Source organism: Tursiops truncatus, chromosome 1 (genome assembly GCF_011762595.2).
Source record: "Tursiops truncatus isolate mTurTru1 chromosome 1, mTurTru1.mat.Y, whole genome shotgun sequence".
Taxonomy (NCBI): Eukaryota; Metazoa; Chordata; class Mammalia; order Artiodactyla; family Delphinidae; genus Tursiops; species Tursiops truncatus.
In genome coordinates, this window is record NC_047034.1 from 147,145,024 (window position 1) to 147,163,800 (window position 18,777).

At 41.4% G+C, this 18,777-nt stretch overlaps 1 protein-coding gene across 3 annotated transcripts in view; it reads left to right on the plus strand.

Moving 5' to 3' along the window:
- Positions 1–18,777, plus strand: part of EIF2B3 (eukaryotic translation initiation factor 2B subunit gamma) — a 156,422-nt gene that overhangs the window by 104,160 nt on the left and 33,485 nt on the right. For all 3 annotated transcript variants that reach the window (XM_073790688.1, XM_019937912.2, XM_019937911.2), the window contains exons 7-10: positions 13,001–13,128; positions 14,279–14,469; positions 16,282–16,359; positions 16,920–17,068. In XM_073790688.1, coding sequence (XP_073646789.1) covers positions 13,001–13,128; positions 14,279–14,469; positions 16,282–16,359; positions 16,920–17,068 — 546 coding nt within the window. The remainder of the gene's footprint in view (positions 1–13,000; positions 13,129–14,278; positions 14,470–16,281; positions 16,360–16,919; positions 17,069–18,777) is intronic.

Sequence of the window (18,777 nt, forward strand, 5' to 3'; positions counted from 1 at the left end):
TATTTTGAAGGACTGACTTGAAGTGGAAGACATTTAGAGGATTTTAATTCTCTTTTGATTTGCTTACAAAGACAGAAAAGCCAGAATGCAAAAGTAGCCAAATTTTTCCATTTGCCGTGGACATAATTTTTTGACTTCCCCTGAAAACTTAGAGCCACAAGGAGGACCTGATCGCAGATCAAGACAAAATGCTAAAAATAACAGATTTAAGCAGAACTAAACTAAAACATTTCAAATGTTGGATTTTTAATGCTAATAATATTAATAATACAGAAATGTATTTAGAGTTCATTACATTTCCAAATCAGGAAAGCTCTGCTTCCTATCTCCAAAAATCAGAAGGAAAAATTATTGCCAGCTTTCTGGCCTAGAGGGATTACACTCAATCATTCACACAGTCACTCATTCATTTATTCAAATAAATATTTATTTAGCACTGACTGAATGTTTACTGGTAGAGAGACAGTAAGCAGAAAATTTTAAATCCTGTGGAAAGTGCTGTGGTTGCAGAAAACATGGGATACTAGTTAATATGGTATAGTGGAAAGAGTCATGGGCTTTGAGATAGATGTGGAGTAAGTTTCCGCTCTGCCAGTTATAAAAGCTGTGTTAACCTTAAGCAAGATAACTAACCTTTCTAAGCCTTGATTTCCTCACTTATAAAATGAGGACCATAATACCTACCATGAGGATTGCTGTAAGAATTTGAGATATGTGTATTAATTTCCTAGCACGGAACTCGCACATGATATGGATTCAAAAACGATACATACAGACCTACTAGAGAATGGACTTGAGGACACGGGGAGGGGGAAGGGTAAGCTGGGACAAAGTGAGAGAGTGGCATGGACATATATACACTACCAAACGTAAAATAGATAGCTAGTGGGAAGCAGCCGCATAGCACAGGGAGATCAGCTCGGTGCTTTGTGACCACCTAGAGGGGTGGGATACGGAGGGTGGGAGGGAGGGAGATGCAAGAGGGAAGAGATATGGGGACATATGTATATGTATAACTGATTCACTTTGTTATAAAGCAGAAACTGACACACCATTGTAAAGCAATTATACTCTAATAAAGATGTTTAAAAAATACATATAATTATTGTCTTTGCTATGAGAGTACAGAAACCTACAAGTGCTACAAAAGCCTTCCAAGGAGAGATGATATTTGAGAGCAGTCTTATGGCTCCGTAAGTTTTCACAAAGTTAACACTCCCTTGTAACTACTATTCAAGTCAAAAAATAGAACATTACCCAGTTTCCAGACGCTCCCTTTAAACAACTATCCCCCCAACACACAAAAGTAACCACTATCTTGAGCATTAAATAAATTTAAGAAGATAAGACCAGATTTATACTTTAGAAAAATCACTGTGCCCGCAACACAAGAGGGTGGATTGAAGGAAGAAGAGACATGATCAAATTGTGCTTTAGAAAGGGTGTTCTGTCTGTAATATAAAGGATAGATTTCAAGAGGTAAGACTGGAGGAAGAGAAACCAATTAAAAGCAGCTGAAGGAATCCAGGCAAATAATGACAGTGGCTTAGACTAGGCAGTAGCGGTAGAGATGGAGAGTTGACAGTTTTGAAAGATTTGACGGATAAAATCAGCAGTGTTTGGTGACTGGTTGTATGTGAGGAGTAGAGGAAGGAGGAAGAGTCCAGATCATTACCACGTTTCTGGCTTGGGTGACTAAATGAATTTCCATATCACTAAGCAAGGTAATCAGTGTTTGGGGTTGGGGGGAGCATGTTTGAGAGAAAGATGATGGGTTCAGTTTTAGACATTGTGTTTAAGGTACCTGTGGGTCATCTAAATGGTGGCAGAGTCCATCAGGCAGTTGAAAATGTGAGACTAAACTAAAGAAGAGAGGTCTTGGCTATGCATCTACCTTTGGGAATGAGCTGCAAAGAAACCACCAAGTGATCTATCTCAGGGAGACAAATAGCATGAGAAAAATACAGGCAAAAAGAAAAATCCTGAGAAACACCAAATATTTCAGGGGAAACAAAGAGTTATCAGAAATAGGAACAGGTCAAGAGACTGATGCCACAGAAAGTAAGGGAAGAATGGCCGATGACTGTGAAATTTGGAAGATTCAAAAAATATTTTTAAAATACTACCAATAATTCTACTATTGTGAGATAATTGCGAACATTTTAGTGTATTTCTTTCCATCATTTTATTTATTTTTATATATACATATACACACTTCAGATTGTGCTGTAGAAATAAGTGCTTTCTGCTTTCTTTTTTTAAAATTTTATTTATTTTTTTATAATTATCCATTTTATACATATTAGTGTATACATGTCAATCCCAATCTCCCAATTCATCACACCACCATCCCCACCCCCACGAGTCACTTTCCCCTCTTGGTGTCCATATGTTTGTTCTCTACATCTGTGTCTCTATTTCTGCCCTGCAAACTGGTTCATCTGTACCATTTTTCTAGGATCCACATATCTGCATTAATATACGATATTTGTTTTTCTCTTTCTGACTTACTTCACTCTGCATGACAGTCTCTAGATCCATCCACGTCTCTACAAATGACCCAATTTCGTTCCTTCTTATGGCTGAGTAATATTCCATTGTATATATGTACCACATCTTCTTTATCCATTCATCTGTCGATTGACATTTAGGTTGCTTCCATTACCTGGCTATTGTAAATAGTGCTGCAGTGAACATTGGGGTGCATGTGTCTTTGAATTATGGTTTTCTCTGGGTATATGCCCAGTAGTGGAATTGCTGGGTCATATGGTAATTCTATTGTTCTTTTTTAAGGGACCTCCATATGGTTCTCCATAGTGGCTGTATCAATTTACATTCCCACCAACAGTGCAAGAGGGTTCCCTTTTCTCCACACCCTCTCCAGCATTTGTTGTTTGTAGATTTTCTGATGATGCCCATTCTAACTGGTGTGAGGTGATACCTCATTGCAGTTTTGATTTGCATTTCTCTAAAAATTAGTGATATTGAGCAGCTTTTCATGTGCTTCTTGGCCATCTATATGTCTTCTTTAGAGAAATGTCTATTTAGGTCTTCTGCCCATTTTTTGATTGGGTTGTTTGTTTTTTTAATATTGAGCTGCATGAGCTGTTTGTGTATTTCAGAGATTAATCCTTTGTCCGTTGATTCGTTTGCAAATACTTTCTCCCATTCTGAAGGTTGTCTTTTCGTCTTGTTTATGGTTTCCTTTGCTGTGCAAAAGCTTTTAAGATTCATTAGGTCCCATTTGTTAATTTTTGTTTTTATTTCCATTACTCTAGGAGGTGGATCAAAAAAGATCTTGCTGTGATTTATGTCAAAGAGTGTTCTTCCTATGTTTTCCTCTAAGAGTTTTATGGTGTCCGGTCTTACATTTAAGTCTCTAATCCATTTTGAGTTTATTTTTGTGTTTGGTGTTAGGGAGTGTTCTAATTTCATTCTTTTACATGTAGCTGTCCAGTTTTCCCAGCACCACTTATTGAAGAGACTGTCTTTTCTCCATTGTATATCCTTGCCTCCTTTGTCATAGATTAGTTGACCATAGGTGCATGGGTTTATCTCTGGGATTTCTATCTTGTTCCATTGATCTATATTTCTGTTTTTGTGCCAGTACCATATTGTCTTGATTACTGTAGCTTTGTAGTATACTCTGAAGTCAGGGAGTCTGATGCCTCCAGCTCTGTTTTTTTCCTTCAAGACTGCTTTGGCCATTTGGGGTCTTTTGTGTCTCCATAAAAATTTTAAGATTTTTTTGTTCCAGTTCTGTAAAAAAATGCCATTGGTAATTTGATAGGGATTGCATTGAATCTGTAGGTTGCTTTGGGTAGTATAGTCATTTTCACAATATTGATTTTTCCAATCCAAGAACATGGTATATCTCTCCATCTGTTGGTATCATCTTTAATTTCTTTCATCAGTGTCGTATAGTTTTCTACATACAGGTCTTTTGTCTCCCTAGGTAGGTTTATTGCTAGGTATTTTATTCTTTTTGTTGCAGTGGTAAATGGGAGTGTTTCCTTAATTTCTCTTTCACTTTTTTCATCATTCGTATATAGGAATTCAAGAGATTTCTGTGCATTAATTTTGTATCCTGCAACTTTACCAAATTCATTGATTAGCTCTAGTAGTTTTCTGGTGGCATCTTTAGGATTCTCTATGTATAGTATCATGTCATCTGCAAAACAGTGACAGTTTTACTTCTTTTCCAATTTGTATTCCTTTTATTTCTTTTTCTTCTCTGATTGCTGTGGCTAGGATTTCCAAAACTATATTGAATAATAGTGGCGAGAGTGGACATTCTTGTCTTGTTCCTGATCTTAGAGGAAATGCATTCAGTTTTTCACCATTGAGAATGATGTTTGCTGTGGGTTTGTCGTATATGGCCTTTATTATGTTGAGGTAGGTTCCCTCCATGCCCACTTTCTGGAGAGATTTTATCATAAATCGGTGTTGAATTTTGTCAAAAGCTTTTTCTGCATCTATTGAGATGATCATATAGTTTTTCTTCTTCAATTTGTTAATATGGTGTATCACATTGATTGATTTGCTTATATTGAAGAATCCTTGCATCCCTAGGATAAATACCACTTGATCATGGTGTATGATCCTTTTAAAGCATTGTTGGACTCTGTTTGCTAGAATTTTGTTGAGGATTTTTGCATCTATATTCATCAGTGATATTGGTCTGTAATTTTCTTTTTTTTGTAGTATTTTTGTCTGGTTTTGGTCACAGGGTGATGGTGGCCTCATAGAATGAGTTTGGGAGTGTTCCTTCCTCTGCAGTTTTTTGGAAGAGTTTGAGAAGGATTGGTGTTAGCTCTTCTCTAAATGTTTGATAGAATTCACCTGTGAAGCCATCTGGTCTTAGACTTCTGTTTGTTGGAAGATTTCTAATCACAGTTTCAATTTCACTACTTGTGATTGGTATGTTCATATTTTCTGTTTCTTCCCTATTCAGTCTTGGAAGGTTATACCTTTCTAAGAATTTGTCCATTTCTTCCAGGTTGTCCATTTTATTGGCATAGAGTTGCTTGTAGTAGCCTCTTAGGTTGCTTTGTATTTCTGTGGTGTCTGTTGTAACGTCTCCTTTTTCATTTCTAATTTTATTGATCTGAGTCCTCTCCCTCTTTTTCTTGATGAGTGTGGCTAATGGTTTATCAACTTCGTTTATCTTCTCAAAGAAACAGCTTTTAGTTTTATTGATCTTTGCTATTGTTTCCTACATTTCTTTTTCATTTATTTCTGCTCTGTTTATGATTTCTTTCCTTCTATTAACTTTGGGTTTTGTTTGTTCTTCTTTCTCTGTTCCTTTAGGTGTAAGGTTAGATTGTTTATTTGAATCTTTCTTGTTTCTTGTGGTAGGATTGCATTGCTATAAACTTCCCTCTTAGAACTGCTTTTGCTGCATCCCATAGGTTTTGGATCGTCGTGTTTTCGTTGTCATTTGTCCCTAGGTATTTTTTGATTTCCTCTTTGATTTCTTCAGTGATCTCTTGGTTATTTAGTAACATATTGGTTAGCCTCCATGTGTTTGTGTTTTTTATGTTTTTTTCCCTGTAATTGATTTCTAATCTCATAGTGTTGTGGTCAGAAAAGATGCTTGATATGATTTCAATTTTCTTAAATTTACTGAGGCTTGATTTGTGACCCAAGATATGATCTATCCTGGAGAATGTTCCATGCGCACTTGAGAAAGAAGTGTAATCTGCTGTTTTTTTGGATGGCATGTCCTATAAATATCAACTAAATCTATCTGGTCTCTCGTGTCATTTAAGGCTTGTGTTTCCTTACTAATTTTCTGTCTGGATGATCTGTCCATTGGTGTAAGTGAGGTGTTCAAGTCCCCCACTATTACTGTGTTACTGTTGATTTCCTCTTTTATAGCTGTTAGCATTTGCCTTATGTATTGAGGTGCTGCTATGTTGGGTGCATATATATTTATAATTGTTATATCTTCTTGGATTGATCCCTTGATCATTATATAGTGTCCTTCCTTGTCTCTTGTAACAGTCTTTATTTTAAAGTCTATTTTATCTGATATGAGTATTCTACTCCAGCTTTCTTTTGATTTCCGTTTGCATGGAGTATCTTTTTCCATCCCCTCACTTTCAGTCTGTATGTGTCCCTAGGTCTGAAGTGGGTCTCTTATAGACAGCATATATATGGGTCTTGTTTTTGTATCCATTCAGCAAGCCTGTGTCCTTTGGTTAGAGCATTTAATCCATTCACATTTACGGTAATTATCAATATGTATGTCCCTGCTACCATTTTCTTAATTGTTTTGGGTTTGTTTTTGTAGGTCCTTTTCTTGTCTTGTGTTTCCCACTTAGAGAAGTTCCTTTAGCATTTGTTGTAGAGCTGGTTTGGTGGTGCTGAATTCTCTTAGCTTTTGCTTGTCTGTAAAGTTTTTGATTTCTCCATTGAATCTGAATGAAATTGTTGCTGGGTAGAGTAATCTTGGTTGTAGATTCTTCCCTTTCATCACTTTAAATATGTCATGTCACTCCCTTCTGGCTTGTAGAGTTCCTGCTGAGAAATTAGCTGTTAACCTTATGGGAGTTCCCTTGTATGTTATTTGTCATTTTTCCCTTGTTGCTTTCAATAGTTTTTCTTTGTCTTTAATTTTTGTCAATTTGATTACTATGTGTCTCAGCATGTTTCTCCTTGGGTTTATCCTGCCTGGGACTCTCTGCACTTCCTGGACTTGGGTGGCTATTTCCTTTCCCGTGTTAGGGAAGTTTTTGATTATAATCTCTTCAAATATTTTCTCCGGTCCTTTCTCTCTCTCTTCTCCTTCTGGGACCCCTATAATGCGAATGTTGTTGCACTTAATGTTGTCCCAGAGGTCTCTTGGGCTGTCTTCATTTCTTTGCAATCATTTTTCTTTATTTTGTTCTGCAGCAGTGAATTCCACCATTCTGTCTTCCAGGTCACTTATCCATTCTTCTGCCTCAGGTATTCTGCTATTGATTCCTTCTAGTGTATTTTTCATTTCAGTTATTGTATTGTTCATCTCTGTTTGTTTGTTCTTTAATTCTTCTAGGTCTTTGTTAAACATTTCTTGCATCTTCTCAATCTTTGCCTCCATTCTTTCTCCGAGGTACTGGATCATCTTCACTATCATTATTCTGAATTCTTTTTCTGGAAGGTTGCCTATCTCCACTTCATTTAGTTGTTTTTCTGGGGTTTTATCTTGTTCCTTCATCTGGTACATAGCCCTCTGCCTTTTCATCTTGTCTGTCTTTCTGTGAATATGGTTTTTGTTCCACAAACTAGAGGATTGTAGTTCTTGTTGCTTCTGCTGTCTGCCCTCTCTGCTTTCTGCTTTCTTTATTCAGTATTATTTCATGAGCATTTTCCTGTGTCATTAAAAAATTCTTTGTGACCTAAAAGCTTCTTTATGATCAGAGTTTTGCCTATATGCTATTCTATTACATATGTGTTTGATTGTTCTTCCATTGTTGGATATTTGGTTGTTCTCTATTTTTTAACATTAACATTTAACATTTTTGTGCAAAGATTCTTTTTTATTATCTGATTATGTTGTTTATTCAGCAAATATTTATTGAGCATGATGTATTTTCCTTAAGATAGATTTATAGAAATAGAATTATAGGATAAGATAATATGAATGTCTTCAAGACCTTTGTTATGTATTGCCAATTACTTTTCAGAAAAGATTTTACCAGTTTATACATTGTATGAGAAGCACCCTTATCACTAATGAGAATTATTTTAAATCTGCTAACTTGTGAGAGAAATTGCATCTTTTTTTGATATTTATTTCTTTAAAATATTTTTATATATTTTTGAACATTTATATCTATTTCCCTATTAAAAATATTAATCGTTTGTCCTGTATGTAACAATTATTTTGTCTTTTTTATTTGGTGGAGTTATTTGTTTGCATCTGATAGTCAAATCTGTTGTTCTCCTTTGTGATTTCTTATTTCTTAGGAGCTTATAATGTTATGACATGAGGCAGGTGTTTCTGGGAAGGCTGTGTATGAGAGGGAAGGGGGAATGTGAGGTTGCCGAGGCCCAGAACAGTGGACCCAGCTGCTGGTCTTCAGCCCCAAGGTCAGGATGCTCACAGTGGGTCATAGTGGCCTGTCCCACTTCTTGGCACAGCTTTGAGCTACCTCTAGTTTGAGTACAGTGCAGGAAGAGTAATTTTGTCCTCCATTGTGCTGCTAGGCCAACCACATTATGAGAATTGATCTGATTGCTGAGCCCCAGCAGAGGCAGGTGGGACCTGGCAGGAATGCTTCAGATCCTCTCCCCAGATCCTTGTCTGGTCTCCTTAAAGGGTTCTGCCTAAAAGGGCTGTGTGCCAAGGCTTGTTTGCTTGCCTCTTGCAGTGACAGTTCTGTTTGGCCTATAGTGTAAATATCATGGCTCCGAAATCCTCCAGCTGTCCATGCTTTGTCATTTCTTCAAAGGGAACTGACTTGTTTTCCACCAGAGGGGGCCAAGGAACATTTGCTTCCCACACTGGTTTGGAGCATTAAAAGGGGAGAAAAAAGCTAAGAGTAAGTGCTATTTCATTCTTTGAATTTATATGGAAATTTTTAATCTCCATCAAAGGATCAGAAGAAAAAGCACATTGAAATTCAATACAAGAGCTTCCAGCTTACACAGAATTCTTCAAAGATGTTTGACTTGATCTTTTAAAAATGACAAAAACCATGAACTGTGTAGCTCCAGGGTTCCTAATTTTGCTTACCCTCCTCAGCCTCCACCTCTGTCTTGCCTCCCTACCTACACTCCATCTGTGTGGTCCTGTGTCAGCCTGCAGAGCTTCTTTGAATAGCTGGGAGAGAGGGTGGGAAGTATGAAGCAGCAGTCAGGTTTATAGGGCTGCTTATACATTAACCCCTCTCTCAGGCCACATTATCTCATCTTTCAGAGTCTTGTAACTGGTCTCTCTGTTCATTCTCCTTATTCCAAGCCTATTTTCACTGCTATCAGAATTACCTTATTAAGAAATAAAACTGATCATGTCATTTCCTGCTTAAAAACTACCACTGGCTTGTCTTAGTCCAAACTGTCTAGACTGCCACAGAAGGCTTTCATGATCTGGCTCCATTGCCTCCTTAATCAACCTCATCTCCTCTTCTCCTTAAATCCATAATCAGGCTACTTTCCACTGGATTTTGAATTCTTTGCGGGCAGAAGCAGTATATTTCCAAGGCACAGAACAGTGACTGGCATATTACTACAGTCTTATTAAATGCTAAATTAATTAACTAGTGATTTAAAATTCTAACAAGGTCACAGTATGAGAGAGAAAACTAAAAATCATATGGTAGTCTTTCATTTCCTTTGCTAAGTATAAATCAGGAGCATACTCACTGTACTAAGGATCAGGTTCCTTCTTCCCAGTTACAGATTGTTGGTCATTTAGACCCAACATCCTGGCTCGATACCCATGAGGAAGCACCATGCCTCCAGGGACCCAACGAGGCCAAATGAAAGAGAGCTCCGAAGCTCTTGACCAAGGTTGCTTACTGCTCGTATCTGAGTGATACAGTACAGGAATGTTTCTGCCTTCTGGAGGTTCTTCTACACATTGATCTTTGGTCTGATTTTCTTTCTGTAAGTGGTGTCCTAGACTCATCGGATTTCATGGAAGTAAATTGAAGTTAACTTTGTTGTGGAAATTCTTTGATAGCCATTGATAAATAAGTACAACTGTTATAATGTGAGGGAGCCCACTCTTAAGTAGAAGGGAAGTTGAAATCTGTGTGGGAAATACTTAGTCATCAGAATGATTTTTCTTTTTTTTTTTTTTGTGGTGCGCGGGCCTCTCACTGTTGTGGCCTCTCCCGTTGCGGAGCACAGGCTCCAGACGCGCAGGCTCAGCGGCCATGGCTCACGGGCCCAGTCGCTCCGCGGCATGTGGGATCTTTCCGGACCGGGGCACGAACCCGTGTCCCCTGCATTGGCAGGCGTACTCTCAACCACTGTGCCACCAGGGAAGCCCCATCAGAATGAATTTTAAATTTGCAAAGTCTGAATCAAGCCAGGAGAGTAGTACTGTAGAAGCTATGAGAAAATGAAAGACAAGAAACTTAAAGAAGAGCCTAAAGTTGTAAAATTTGATAATTTGCATAAAAATAGAAGAATCACCTGTAATTCCTCTACTGTGAGGGAGTGTAGAGTAGAAATTGTGTATATAGTCTTTGAAAAGTGTTATTCAACCTGTTAGTGTCAGAAAATGTTTTAATCCATTACCATAACAGAATAAAGGAGAAAAAAAATACACTGAGCTCCATAGATGCAAGAAAAAAATTTTTTTAGTAAAAGTCAGTACCCATTCATTGATGAAAGCTCTTAGCAAATTAGGAATAAAAGAGAAGTTCCTTAACCTGATAAAGGGTATTTATAAAACCAATAACATGTGCCAGGTATTGGCTATAAAGCATGAAGCCCAATATCTACACATAGAGGACAGTCAATAAATGGTGGCTTTGATGATAGGGGAAAAAAACTGTAACAATCATCAGTCTAAATGATAAAATAGAAAAATTCCCTTTAAAATCAAGAATAAGTAAGGATGACTGAAGGACTCGCGGGGTGGCCCACTGCGCTGTGTAAAGTTTTCTCCGCGGGGGGCTGGGTTCACATGGTACGTTCGGCCTCAGTGTGAGGGTCAGGACTCTGAGCGGCGGGCAGTCCCGGGGCTCCCATAGGAGTCTAGGGAGGGGCATGGGTCTGGGGCACCCCCATCACAGGCTCCGGCATTCCTCCCTCTTTCTCGCGAGCCGCGTTTCCAGCCCTGGGGCCTCAGTCTCACCCCACTGGTTGGCCCAGAGCCTCTGTTTCCTCCTAGCTCTGGGGGCCGCCGTCCCCTCCTCAGAGTTCCCCCTCTTCCTATCCTTTCACCGGTATGGCTTTGCCCCCAGGGGACTTTTAGTCACGTGCGGAGGCATTGTTTCTGTTGTTACAAATGGGAGGCGCTGCTAGTGGCATCTAGTGTGTGGAGGCCACGGATGCTGCTGGACAGCCTACACCGCACTGAACAGCACGCGTGACAAAGCATTATCTATAGTGCCCGGGTTTGGAAACCCTGCTCTAGGGCCTTACAGTCTTCAAAGCCCTGGATGAACTTAAAGACAAGTTATCTCTGGAGTTCAAGTTTGAGTTGAAACCAGCCTCAAGTTTCACCTGTCCTCACTGACCCGTGGATTTCTGTGTGACCAGGTGGCTTTGGAAGAACTACCAATACGTCCTGGCATTTCTCTTTGCCATTGAGGAAATCAATAAGGACTCCCATCTGCTCCCCAGTCTGTTCTTGGGTTTCAACCTCTACAATGCCTTTCCCAGAGACCAGAGGACCTTGGAAAGTGCCCTGTTTGGGCTCTCTGGAGGAAATCAGACTCTCCCTAACTACAGCTGCCAGGGACAGAGAAAATCTGTGGCCATTGTTACAGGAACCGCGTTGGCATTTTCAGCCGAGATTGGAACAGTTCTGGAGCTCTACAGAAGCCCACAGGTCACATATGGTCCTTTTGATCCCATCCTGAGTGATAAAGACCAGTTCTCATCGCTCTATCAGATGGCCACTACGGACAGCTCCCTGGCTCAAGGAATGATGTGGTTATTGCTGCATTTTGGCTGGACCTGGGTGGCGCTATTTGTATCTGATGATTTGAAAGGCGAGCAGTTCCTCTGGTATCTGAAAGCAGAGATGGTGAAGAAAGGTAAATGCCCTCCAGAAGCAGGACCTGCATTGATCAACTGATGGCATCTGGAGCTGCATCCGTTTCTGAGGAAAATCCAATTTACCAACAGTGCTGGAGACCACATATCCTTAGATGAAAAACAGAACCATGAGACATGATAGGATATCCAGAACGCTGTGAATTTTCCTGCTGGTCTTGGGCTGCTGGTTAAAGTAGGAGAGTTTGTCACCAATATTCCATATAGTCAAGGCCTGGTCATCAATGAAGAGTTGATAGAATGGTCTGTTGTCTTCAAAGAGGTACAGAGTCATTTCAGTCTTGGAGATAGACATTAAGGAGGTATCTGAAGCATGTCCGGATATGAGACTGAGTATGCACCTCCTTAACTCGGCCCTAAATTCACATTTCACATTTAAACTTTTTTCTGTGTCATCTTACCCACATATATTCTGAGCTAATGCCTATAGAAAGAACAGGTCTCTGTATAAGCTCTTGTTTTAAATTTCAGGTGTGTCTGTTCATGCAGCGGTCAAGTGAATAAAATGAATGGAGTTATGAAGTTAAAAAAAAAAAAGGATGACTGTTAGTGCTTCTATTCAGCGTTAGTATATTGGAGGTCTTAGCCAATATGGTAAGATAATGGAAAATAAGGATTAGAAAGGAAGAAAGAAAATTGTTGTTTACGCAGTTGGTATGATTGCCAGAATCTACAGATAAAATATTAGTATTAAGATTGTTTATCAAGGCAATTGGCTACAAGATCAAAATACAGTGAATTGAGTTTCTGTTGACCAAGAAGAAGAAGAAAATAATTGTTTAAAAGGCACCATTTATAACAACAAAAAAACTAAGATACTCCAGATTAATCTTACAGAAAATATGCAAGACCTTTATAGAAAATGTTTTATGTTTTTTTAAATAACTTTTTTTCAAAAGGCCAGAGCATTCTACCTTCTCGTGGGTTATTGCCAGTTAATAGTCAAAGCACCATGTTAAGATACACACACATGCACACACATACAAACATGCAGGCACACACTTCGTAGATAAGTCTTGTAAAAGACTATTTTCTGCATAGATCAGGGAAAGGGTGTCTCAGACTCAGTACACTACCCTCCCACCTCCAGCCTGAAGCTGATAGAGAATGTAGATCCTCTGCTTCTCCAGAACTGCCAAATCCTTGTCATTTCTAATCTCTATCAGTCCCAAGGTGGCATGACAGGAAGGAATTTGCCTTTTCCTTGGATGCACAGTTTTTGATTCTGATTGGATCCAGATAGTCAGATTTCTCATGTTTGACCACTCTTTCTTCCTAGGTCAATCACTTCTATCCGGAGCGAACTGATTCCATACCTAGTAAGAAAACAGTTCTCCTCAGCTTCATCACAACAAGGACAGGAAGAAAAAGAAGAGGATCTAAAGAAAAAGGAGCTGAAGTCCTTAGGTCAGTGCTTGAGTTGGTGCAGTAAGGTAGGGGTAACAATACCTTTGGAAGAGTGGCTGGGCAACTTAGCCCAGCCCAAGATGCCTGTCTCAAGGCATCAGGTTTTCATCTAGCCAACAGTTAGGACAGGCTAGCTGACGCCACTCCCTGAGCTCTGGGTGGGCTTGCTCAAGCAAATCCTGTCACTGTGCTCTTCAGGGACAGGCTAATCATACCTCAGGTCCATTCTCTGGTTAACAGCTCTGGTTTGGCTGTGTTCCTCTCTAGACCTTTTTGACTTTGAACTCTGCGCACCACTTCTCAGTTCCCCTATTCTCTAGGCTCTGGGGGCCCCACTCCTGACTAAACTCAGCCTCTCCTGTCAAGGGAAGAAAGGTGAAGGGCTGTATAATGACAGTCCAACCAGAGCCAACAGACTATCACCTTTCCAGGATGTAGGGACGAGGTCAGTCTTGTTTGCTCTCATATCTTTGCCTGGTCCCTGGCCCAGTCCTGGGCTCATAGTAGATGTTCCAAAAAATGTACTTATCAAAGGAATAAATGGAGACAGTGTAGCATGATGGTTAAGATATCAGGGCTTAGCATCTCAGACCTGGGTTTGAAATTTTACTCTGCCATTTATTAGCTCTATGACCTAAGGCAGGTTATTTAGTCTTCTGAGCCCCAGTTTTCTTACCATAAAATAAAAGATTTCAAATGATTGTTGTACGAGTTGAAAAACTGAGGCCCAAGTCCTGTGCTATTTCTCTCATAGCACAACTATCTGATATGATAATGGAGGCTAGCAGCACAAAGCCAACATGGCTGGTCACTAAAGCCTGGACAGTTGCTTCTGCTACTCCATGGTGTACAAGAGTCATCTATTTTATTTTCCCTAGTAGTGCTTGCTTGTCAGTCAAACTTGCTTGTAGGACCTCTTTTTAAGCATTTTTATATCATACAGTATTTCAGATGTACAGGAAAGCACATTGCCTCTTTTAATTTGACTTAGGCTTTCAGGTTTTAGTGGGATTTTCCCAGGGTACATGCGGCCTGGGTGCATTGCGGGGGAAGAGGTTTGAGCTGTACCCTCTTTCAAAACTTGACTGATTCTGTATCCTCTCTGTCATGTCTCTCATGTACTTGCTCGGTTTGGGTTTTTGTTCTGAAGATATTTACAGTTTTATAAAAGAAGCCAATACGCTGACCTTTGCTCCCTATGATGCCTGCTGGAATGCCTGTCGAGGAGACAGCTGGGAAGATTTGTCCAGGTCACAGGTGCGCTGTTACGTCCACATCATGAAAGAGGGGCTCTGCTCTCGAGTGAGCACCCTAGGACTCTACATGGAAGCCAACAGACAGGTGAGAGGATGGGTTCAGAAGAGAAATCGTGGGAGTTCCTGTCCCAGGAACAGACTGAACCTTTTGTCTTATTTCTTCATTAGATACACAGTGACTTGTTCAGAATCCCTCTCATTCCAAAGGTTGAACAAGACCTGGCATGTCAGGAGAAACCATTGGGGTACCCAAGTACAGCAAAAGGGGAAGTGAGGGGTCTGGTCCATAGAGGCAGAGCCTCTGTGGCTCCAAAGAAAGGCCAAGATCTCCAAGAAGGCTTAATTTCTTGCCTGTGGCTTGAACAGCCTTCTCCTGTTCTGCTCGGCATGGGGATATCTACAGCACTTCATAAACAAGCAGATAAATACTGTGTAATCATTACTGTGATGATGTAAACATAGGCACACAGAGGAAGCTTTCTTAAGGAGGCAAAGGAGCAGAGTATAGAGTAGCCAGATGGCAAAGCATCAAGGAAGGAATGCCCATGAGAGAGAAGTATCTGGAGAACAGCATTAGAGCATGAGGAGTCTTGCCAATCCACCCTTTTAATCCTGAGGTTTGTGAGATATGAAGAATGAGCAGCTTCTATTTAAGGGGAAGCAGTGCCCTAAAGGCAGGCCAGGTTTTAGTTAAGGCAAGGGGTGAAGAAGGGGACAGTGAAGAGGCCGAGCATGTGCAGGAGCTCTTTATTGTGTAGCAGGCACAGGAGGAAGGGAACACTGGGATTGGGATTGAATCCCTGAAGAAAACCTGACTCAAGAATCTTCAAGACCCACACCATGTGGTAGATATGGTCCCAGCCCCAGACCTCAATCTGGCCTCAACCTGGATTGGTTAAATCCAAGGGAATCCAAGCTAGAGAGTTTATGAGAAATCACAACTAGTCCAATGTTTGCTCAGGGCAGTCCTGGGTAAAGTTAGCCCCAATTTAGGGTTAAAGGTATAGAAAGCTTCCTTAATTTGACTTTGAGTTCTCTTTCTTCAATTCTATGACTTGAGTCCAACTGGTCTGAAAGCAAGTCCACAGATAGCCTGAGGCCAGAGAAGTATCCTCTGAAGTGTCAGCAGGGGCTGTGCATCAGACAGGCCTGAATGGCCTTGGCTGAAGTGTAATAGAGGAGATCCCAGGGATAGGGACTGAGGGATTAGCCTTCACATCTCCATTGTAGCCAGTCTAGCAAGGCCTCCCTCAGCTAGTGTGACTACCACACACAGTGCTCCGACCAGCATTCTGCCCATTCTGGAGAATCACAGATAGACACACTATCTGTGCCTTCCTAATGGGTCCAGAGATAAAACACTCTATACCCATAACGTTTTCAGTTTTCTCATACTGGAAAGAGAATAGTGTGAATTTCCCCTTCAGCATTTTATTTTGCCTGGTGAAGAACATGGATGCCTTCTCAGGGTCTGTCCTGATTGTGGAGTTGTCTAACATTACTCCCGTCCTCACCTCGTGCATGGCCACTGTGGTCCAGGAGGTGAGCGGGAACCTAGCATGACTGTGGTCAGGCCTCAGGAAGCTTCTTGCTCTCTTTAGGCCTCCTCTCCCAAGTGCTGCCTGGGTATCTCAAAGGCTTGTCTCACAGCCTCCCAGCTGAGGGAGGTGGCATTACTTTCAGGGAGGAGACTCTCAGCTAGGAAACTGAGGATAAGATTATCTAGAAGCTGCTGTGTAAACAATCCCTGTCCTAGGGGAAATGCATCAGCCTGCCTCATCCAGACAGGAGGCTGTGGCTGCGAACTCCCCACATCTCTGCTGGACACAGGGTTCTACTTAAGGTGCTTTCAGGTGTTTTCTGGTCTGTGTTTAGTGACCAAACCTCTTTCCTCAAGGTGTCCAAATTGCTACCTGTTATCTGTCCGGAAGAATCACTGGTCCATTCATCAGCCCAGATTGTCAGCAAACACCTGGTAAGTGCTAGCTTGGACAGGGCAGTTATGGGACAGTGTCTGGGTATTCTGAGGCTTGTTCTTGAGAAGCTGGTTTGGGGCTTATCCCCAAACCAGCTTCTCCCAGCTTCTCCTCAGGTCAATCCCTGAACCTCATTGGCCCCAGGGAAATCCCAAATTGAGTTCTGGTTATAAAATCTTACCTTCCAGCCCAGGCACTCAGGAAGATTGCCTGGACAGGTGCTGAGCCCAGCCACACAGACCCTCTAAGGAAGGTCCATTATATAGTCTTTGGACTCAGACACAGGAGCTTTCCATCTCTATCCCTCTTCTTACCCTGATTTGAGCACTGTCTTCAGGAGAGCACGTCTATATACACAAGTGCAAGAGTGTGTAAGTTTGAATTGGTCTCAGAGATATTATATGACCTTGTGGCCCTGAGAAATACTGATGATGATCCCTCTTGCTAAAGTGTCTTTGGGAAAGATCCCATTAGACCCAGCTCAAGGGATCTGGAGGGTTGGTTTGCAGTTGGTTGAGATGGGTGGACAAGTTTTTATATTTATATTTGCCTTTTGCAGGTTGGAGTTGACAGCCTCATTGGGCCAGATACACAGGTTGGAGAGAAGTCATCCATTAAGCACTCAGTCATTGGTTCATCCTGTGTCATAAGAGATAGAGTGACTGTCACCAGTTGCCTTCTCATGAACTCAGTTACCGTGGAGGAAGGGTATGTTGCCCCGTGTACCCACTTGAGGCAAGGCCCCTGGTATCTCTGGGAGGCTTTGGAGGCCAGTCCAGCCTAGGAAAGGGGTCAGCTTGGGGAGAGGAAGAAAGGGGAAAGGATGAAAGAAGGAATAGTGCCTAGGCCTTGGTTTTGGCTCCATACTATTTAATGTGGTCTCTGAAAGCATTTCCATCAGTCTTCTCATACTTATGACAATTGTAGTCCTGGGAGAAGCTGCCTTCTCTTGCTTTGATATTCTACTTGATGGGATGGCCACAGTAGTGAGCCACTGGCAGGACTGGAATGACACTGTACCACTGTCTAAGGGTCACCTTCCCCTATCTCAGTATCCCACAGCAGCCCTGAAGAAAGCAGAGGCCTAGGAGGAATGGACATATAAGACACTTTCCATTTTTGAGGGAGAGCTTCTCTGTCACAAGTTATAGAGAATCTTTCCCCATTTTAAGACGCTTTAGAATGCCCTAAAATCTTAGTTTATGAACACCCTGAACTTGGAGTAAGACTTGAATGATGCTTAATGAGATTCTTCCTCTGTATGGACCTCAGGTTTTTTCCTTGTGTAAAATGCAAACATTAGTGGTGGAAGACAGGAAAGATGTTACCAATGGTTTTCAGACTTTTTACAAAGGAAACTTTTTCTTAAGATAAATCTTAAGCAGAAACTCATTATTTAAAACTAGTAAAAACACAGTTGTTTGGAATACAGTGGGGAAGGGGCACTTATCCTTCCTATAGAATGTGAAAACTGATCTGTAAAACAAATTTTAAAAACCACTAGGCTAGGGGACTTCCCTGGTGGCGCAGTGGTTGAGAGTCCGCCTGCCGATGCAGGGGACACGGGTTCATGCCCCGGTCCGGGAGGATCCCACATGCCACGCAGCGGCTGGGCCTGTGAGCCATGGCCACTGAGCCTGCACGTCCGGAGCCTGTGCTCCGCAACGGCAAAGGCCACAACAGTGAGAGGCCCGCATACCACAAAAAAAAAAAAAATATATATATATATATATACATATATATATATATATATATATATATGATAACAAAAAGGAAAACCTCAATAAAAGAATTGGACGGTAAATTTGAAATTTCACAAAAAGTAGAACAAAAAGATAAAGAGATGGAACATAGAAGAGAAATGATAGAAAATTAGAGGACTAGTCCAGGATGTCTTAACATCTGAATACGAGTTCCATAAAAAGAGAGCTGAGGTAAGAAGCCTGTGTGCGAACACGGGTCACTATCCACACCCCCCTTCTGGGGAGCCTCTGCAGCCCGCCACTGCCAGGGTCCCGGGATCCAGGGACAACTCCCCCGGGAGAACGCACAGTGCGCCTCAGGCTGGCGCAACGTCACACCGGCCTCTGCCGCCGCAGGCCCGCCCCGCACTCCGTGACCCTCCCTACCCGCCCCCCGGCCTGAGTGAGCCAGAGCCTCCGAATCAGCGGCTCCTTTAACCCCGTCCTGTCTGAGCAAAGAACAGACGCCCTCCGGGGACCTACATGCACAGGCGGGGCCAAATCCAAAGCTGAGCCCCTGGGAGCTGTGAGAACAAAGAAGAGAAAGGGAAATCTCTCCCAGCAGCCTCAGAAGCAGCGGATTAAAGCTCCACAATCAACTAGATGAACCCTGCATCTGTGGAATACATGAATAGACAATGAATCATCCCAAGTTAAGGAGCCGTGTGGATGAAA